This window comes from Spea bombifrons, chromosome 5 (genome assembly GCF_027358695.1).
Source record: "Spea bombifrons isolate aSpeBom1 chromosome 5, aSpeBom1.2.pri, whole genome shotgun sequence".
Taxonomy (NCBI): Eukaryota; Metazoa; Chordata; class Amphibia; order Anura; family Pelobatidae; genus Spea; species Spea bombifrons.
In genome coordinates this window covers 90,539,988-90,546,923 of record NC_071091.1, presented here as the reverse complement: position 1 = coordinate 90,546,923, position 6,936 = coordinate 90,539,988, and the positions used below count along the sequence as shown (strand labels likewise).

General features: G+C 41.8%; 1 protein-coding gene across 1 annotated transcript in view; it reads right to left on the bottom strand.

The window, feature by feature from the left end:
• The window catches only part of ZFHX4 (zinc finger homeobox 4), a 108,134-nt gene that overhangs the window by 3,656 nt on the left and 97,542 nt on the right, over window positions 1-6,936 (bottom strand). The window contains exons 9-10 of the mRNA XM_053466003.1: window positions 1,482-6,848; window positions 1-959 (exon numbers count right to left, since the gene is read on the bottom strand). The exon at window positions 1-959 is cut by the window's left edge and continues 3,656 nt beyond it. Of these exons, the coding sequence (XP_053321978.1) occupies window positions 1-959; window positions 1,482-6,848 (6,326 nt within the window). The remainder of the gene's footprint in view (window positions 960-1,481; window positions 6,849-6,936) is intronic.

The following is a 6,936-nucleotide window of genomic DNA, read 5'->3' as shown; positions in this document are numbered from 1 at the left end:
ACACTGGTGTTTGTTGACTGGGACTCGAAGCACTGTTTCTTGTGGGTCAAAATGGGCCTGACCGAAGTAACAGAAGGACTTTTGATGGTTTACTGCGGCATCTTCATCAGTAAACATCATCTGGCACTTTCTGCATATAAACTCATGCTTGACAAATGGGACAATAACATTGTCTGTTAAGTCTGCACTTTTTGGGGTCATTTGGGGTTCTTCTTTTGTGCTTTCCATGGCAGGACTTTTTTCCTCTTTCTTTTCCGAATCTTCATTTGACTTTTGCTGCTGCTCGCTTTCTGCATTAGATGAGCTCATGTGTGCCTGTTTTGGTTCTTGCTGTTGTTTCTGCTGCTTTTGTAGAGAATCCTGCAGGCTTTGCTGATATTGTTGGTACTGTTGTAACAGTGCTCCGGGAGATAACCCAGCAATTGCTTGCGGCACTGCCGGCCCATATGGAAATAGGCTCTCCATCCCACACATTGGAGGAAGATATCCGCCCTGGACTGTTCCGTGGAGCTGGGGTGTGAAATATGAAGCAAAGCCAGGGATAAAATATGGCAAGAACTGGCCACCTATAAACGAAGCTGGATCACCTGAAACAGCATTTTGAAGTGCCTGTAGTTGAGCAGGATCCATAGGAGTCTCTCCTGCAGCTTTTCCCATCATTGAAAGAGCAGATGAGGCTTTTTCTTCTTTTTTGGGTTGTTTGGTTTCAGGTTTGGGAGCCTCTAATTCTTCCTCTTTTATTTTTTTAATTTTTTGTGGCTTGTGGGTTTTTTCGGGGTCTTTATTCTGTTGATCGGTCTGCTGTGCTGACGAAGATGAAGAAGTGGACGAGGGTGGAGGCGGCGGTGGTGGGGGAGTCTGCAGCATGGATTTAGTGGGAGTACTACTGAGAGACAGGGCAGGGGATGAAGTAGCTGAAGTAGGGAACCCAAGCATGGCTGCACCGGGAGATGTTAGAGCTGCAAAACAAAGAAAGGTACACCAAATGTTTACAAGAATATAGTGCTAATATATAATGATATAAATGATAATATCAAAATCAAATTTTTCTACTTAAGACTGATGCATCTGATAATTCTATACTTGTTAAATTCACTGTAATGTAGTGGCATCATACACATCACACAAATTATGATTGGAAAATCTAAAGCATGTGACTAAGCAGTAGATTTAATAAAATGGTAAAATAATTACAAAAAACTCAAGCGTCTCATATTAATATATATGGATATCGGAACTCCATCTCTGAGTGATATAAATAATAAAACATTTGCAAGTTCAGGACTGGATTGTGCTGAAATGTAGTTACCTCCTCTTTATAACTTCCCTTCCTATTACTTTAACAATAAACTAAATCTAACCAACATATAAATTAAAGAATGATTGTGTGCTTTTTCCTTTCTAAGCAATACACAGATTTCTGAAAAAAACAAGAATTCAATACATTCGTATTATAAATCAAAATTGCATTCCATACGTACCATTTGAGCTCTGAGTAAAACCAGGCAATGGAGATGGGCTATTCATCCCAGGTAGAAGAACTGGAGGAAGGCCAGGTAGCCCTTGGTAAGATGCCGACAAATTGAGACCATGAAGGGAGCTGCTGTCCAACATATTCGGCTGTTGTACTGTTAAACCTAAAACATCTGTGGCCTTCTTTATGCGATCCAGTTCTTGCTGAGCCATAAGTTGTCGTACAGTTGTAGGAGCTAGATAATCCTTTTCACGATCAAGCTGACTTCCTACGGTTTCTCTCACTTTTGCAATGTGTTGCTTAGAAAATATGTGATCTCGAATAGACAAACGTGCTGAATATTTTATCCCACAAAGAGAACACTCTGGTTTTGTTCCATCTGTTCCAGTTTGGTTAATCATAAAAGGCTTCCCAATATTTATTTTAAATTTCTTCTCCTTTGCTCTGGCATTTTGAAACCAGACTTGCACAACACGCTTGGGAAGACCGATCTCATTGCCCAGGATTTCACATTCTTGCATTGTTGGTGTCCGATAATCACAAAAGCAAGCTTTGAGAACCTTAAGCTGAAGATTACTCATTTGGGTTCGAAAACGTTTATGACCAGGTCGGTCATGATTTTTGGCTTTAAAAAGGCTGTTACTACCAAATGAGTTTGGTGAGCTAGGATCAGGATCAGCTATACTAGATGTCTCACTTCGATCAGCAGTGTCATCAAACTCATCAGTCATATAGATGCTTTGGTCTTGGTCACTCTCTCTGTCCATATTATTGTGTGATGTATTTGATAAAGAAAAGAAAAATTTTTCATCGCAACTGTCCATTGTGGGAGTTGTTGCTGTTTTTGGTAAACTATCGTTCATTTGAGTTTTTGGTTCTTTGGGAGCTTTTACGTCTCTTGAACTACCAGTGGTACTATCCATTTCATGATTTCCCTCATCCCCTGTTGTTGCGTCACTTATAGCCGTGTTAACTGAGGAGGTTTCATCAAAGTCATTTTTACTTTGATCAAACCCACTTTCTGTGGTAGAGGCATTCAAGTTCTCTATGTCCTCATTTAACTCAGCCCTAAAAGATGAAGGGCTTAAAAGATTCTTCGGTGATAGCTCAGCGGTTTTGCTAATGGGCGTTGAAACGGTAGAAGGCAGATCATTTTCGCTCAAGTTCTCATTTTTTGAGAGTGAGGGATAGTCAAAATACATATATTTATTTGGGCTTTCACCACCGTCCTCCATTGAGATAAGAGGGCTTGGTGGTAAACTATAACCCGCTTGCTTTCCTTCATTCCAGTGCCGAGACCGAATATGACTTTCTAATGCTGATTTTGCTTTAAAAAGTGCTCGACAGAAAGGACATCTTTTATGAGACTGGGCAGGACCGACAGCTCGGAACTGACCTTTTCTCTCCCTTGCTCTTGTGTTTTGAAACCAGACTTGCACCACTCTCTTTTTCAGCCCCACTTCACGTGCAATATGATCAAGCATTTTTCGTGTTGGGTTTGAATCCAGCAAATATTTTTCATACAGTATTTCTAACTGCTCTGGCGTAATTGTTGTCCTTAGTCTTTTATCTCGATGCTGGTCCTCACCACTGTTCCCTCCATCCTTTTCACTGCAATTAGTATCATCTTTATCATCAATTTTTCTTTTAAGAGAACTTGGAATGGAGTTGGAGCCATGTGATGTGCCAGACGGTGTTGGCATGTGAGCAATGGAGCCGCCAAGTAACTGTCCGGCCATAAGAGGATTGTTGGGATCAAAAATCATATAGGGCATGTCCATTGGTCTTTCTAAAAATTGAGAATGGAGAAACTGATTTTGGGCAGCTAAAAAATGCATGTGCTGGTGTTCTTGCCAAAGTTCCAAAGTAGGAAAAGCAACTGTACACTGATCACATTGGTATTGCAACAACTGAGGAGCTAGGCTGCTTTGTAGGGATGACATAGATATGGGTAATGGGCTGGAAGGTACTGGGGTGGCTTGTGACGCAGATGAAGGTCTCCCCATTTGCTGATGAGATTGCCTTTGCTGAGATGCTGTATTCTGCATGTCAGATAAAGCTGCAGAACCCGTCTGGATTAATTTGGAAGCTAAAGAACTTGCAATAGCATCAATTTGCTTTGGTTTTTCTGTCTGTACATCGGGTTTAGGTGAAATCTTATCCAGCTCTGGTCGGGGTGATGGCATTAGTGGAGTACTTGATCCTGAGCCAGAACTAACTGTGGTTGTGGTGGTTGAGGCTTTTAAAGTATCTGGCTGACTAGTGGGGCAGTAAGGCTTTGGCATCACTTGATCTGTAGCATCCATAGAATCTTCAGTTTGGCTTTCATCTTGAGCATCATCATCTTCATCTTTGTAACACAGCTTTTTCTGGTGTGTAATCAAATCAAATATCCGTGGAAAGACTACATTGCATTTTTTGCATTGGTACTGCATGTTACTAGTACGAATGTAACGTTCATTGGTTAGTTCTCTCTTTTCACTGTCTTTAGCCTCAGCTTGATTTTCATAACTTTTTCGAGCTTTCTGACGTGCATTTTGGAACCAAACAACAATAACACGTGTGGCTAAATTAAGAACTGTAGAAAGCTGTTCAATTTCATCATCCTTTGGATATGCATTAGTGTCAAAGAAATCTTGTAAAACTCTAAGTTGATAATCGGTAAATCTGGTTCTTGATGACCTTTTGCTGAATGATGAATCAGACCTATGCAGATCTATTGAAGATGGTTGTGGCTCTATTCGTATATCTTCCAGTACTGTTATCGGTGGATTGCTGAAGTTGTATGGTGAATCTTTATTTCTTTGCCGTTCTTTGAATAAAGTGTTTCGAAACCAGTGTTTAATAACTTTCAGAGAAAGGCCAGATTTTTCAGCCATTTCCTGTATTTGGTCCTCATTTGGTGAGTTGTTGATATCAAAATAGGCACGCAGTATCTTTAGCTGATCATCTGTAATTCTTGTACGTGGGCGCTTAAACTGAGAATGGCGCAGGAAATTTGGATCTAAGCCCAATTGCTGCTGGCACATCTGGGTAAGGTCTGCTGACAAAGCATCCATTGGTGAGAGCTGAAGTGCAAGCTGTGGAGGTAAAGCAGGGTGCTGGACAGACTGCATCATGATTGGAGGAAAAAGAGGAAGGTCCAAAGAAACAGGAAGTTGGACCTGAGGTGGAGCAGATGGTGGAGGTGGAGGAGGTGGGGGTGGTGGTGGTGGTGGAGGGGGTGTTGGTGGTGGAGCTTGCAGTGGTGTTGGAGTTGAGCTTGGAATCTTTACTGGCACAGCTGCAGTAAGTGGAGGTGGAGCCTGGGCTGGAGGAGCAGGAGGAGGTGGCGGTGGCGGAGGTGGTGGCGGAGGAGGAGTTTCAGGAGAAGATGGGGCAATTGGATAAAGCTTATCATAAGCTTCCCTATACTGACGAGCAAATTTTTCAAGTTCACCATAGGGGAAAAAATGACCATGGACGTGCTCCTGATGGCTCTTTAGGATAAGAATATTTGAAAATAATTTATTGCAAGCCCCACATTCTAATTTCTCATGATTTTCATTATCTCCGATTTTGTTTTTCTTCTGTACCTTCTGTCTGTTTTCATTGTACTGGATAATCAGCTCAAACCCAAAGTTCTCCAACAAAGCTTTTGCTGCATTTCCTCTGGCGCCAGAAGCAATACGTGGTGGAGGGATTGTAGGCTCTGACAATTTCTGTTTCTTTAGATCTTTGGGGTCTTTGTGTGAGTCATTTTCATGTGTACAGTCTTGCTTTGGTTTTTCTTGTTTGTCAGCTACTTCTTCGTGGTCTTTGTAACATTGTGAATCTTTTGCTAGTTGGCTCTCAACAGCTGCCATATTGTTTTGTTCTTGTTTTAACATTCTGGCATGTTGCTGCTGTTGTTGTTGCTGCAGTTTTTGTGACTGATGCTGGGACTGAGCCATTTGATACTGTTGTGCCTGCTGTTGCAATAGCTGTAGCTGTGTCTGCCCAACTTGATGTTGTGTTTGAAGCTGAAGTTTTAGGTCTTCGAGAAGTGAGCCTGCCATACCTGCCATTCCAGGCATTCCAAAGGCAGCAGAAGCAGGCAGCCCTAAATCAGGATTGAGACTAAATTCTGTCCCAGGAATATAAAACGGGAAGAGAAACTGTGGTTGCTGGAACTGGACCAGTGCTTCAGGAGTCATAGGAAAATGTGGCAAAAATGCCGGGTTTAAAAATTGAGGTTGGAAGAATGCAGCCTGCTGTTGTAACTCGTGTTGTAATTGCATTTGAAGCTGTGCTGGTGACTGGGGTGGGTGATGTGTAGGAGGGGTAGGAATTACCTCAGGAGCTTGCTTTTTGTTTATTTCTTTGGCATCTATGTGTATTTCTTTGTTGTTAACAGTTGGCAAATTCATAGAATCTATCATTCCTTGGCTAGGGCTACTAATATTCCCTGCTATGTTACTACCACTAGAAATGTTACAGCTTGGTTCTAGTTTTGCAGCCCTTGCCTTAGTTTGGTGAAGAACAGACCTCATATGAATTTCCAATGTAGAGCTTTGGCTATAGGCAACATTGCAAATGTTGCATTTGTGTGGTTTGTTATCAGTGCTGCTGTTGGTCTCTTGAGGAACTGGACTCGATGCTTCTTGCAAAACCTTTTTGAGTTTATGCAAATGAGACACTGAATTATAATGGACCAAAAGAATGTTCTTTTGCGTGAAGGACTCTTTACATACGGTACATTTATATGGACGCGATGGATCCAAAAATTTTTCCATAGTAAAATTTGGCCCTTTTCTAAAAGGCAAGGTCCGCTTTGGTTCTGAGCCTAGTTCGTCTGGAATGGAGCTGCTGTCGCTCCCCACAGGACTAGCTTTTCCTTCGTGGTCCATCTCATATTCTCGTTCATTTTCCTGCTCAAGAGAATGGTCCTCTGGTGTTAGGCTTTCATTTTCAGCCCAGAGCTCACCATTAACAGGTAAGGATGCACACAGCTGCTGGAGTTCAGCCTCACTGAGCTCAGGGTGGCCCGTTTCCAAATGTTTTTTTAAAGCAAGGAATGTACGGAAGCTGCGCTGGCAGAGGTTGCACATCGTAGCAGCCCGAATAGCATGATACTGGGAATGTATCTGAAGCTTCTGCATAGTCTTAAAAGCCAGACTACAATGGGTACAACGGTATTTATAGACATGGCGGTCAGACACAGAAAGTTGTTGCCTTTTCTGTTGTTCGCTCACTTGCTCTGGCAGTGACTCACAAGCCTTGCCATCCTTGCTTTTGCTCCATTCGGGGGTATCTAATGATTCTTTGGGTGTGTTTTGTTCTTCTATTTTAATTTCAATTCCAGCCTTTAATTCATCAAGATTCTGGGCAGTTTTCTCCTCTGTTGGCTCTTCACCTTAATTGACAAAAAAAAAAAAAAAAGATATATTCATATATAATGAGAATCTGATGAGTGCTAATGCATTTGTACTCTTTTGTTTGTG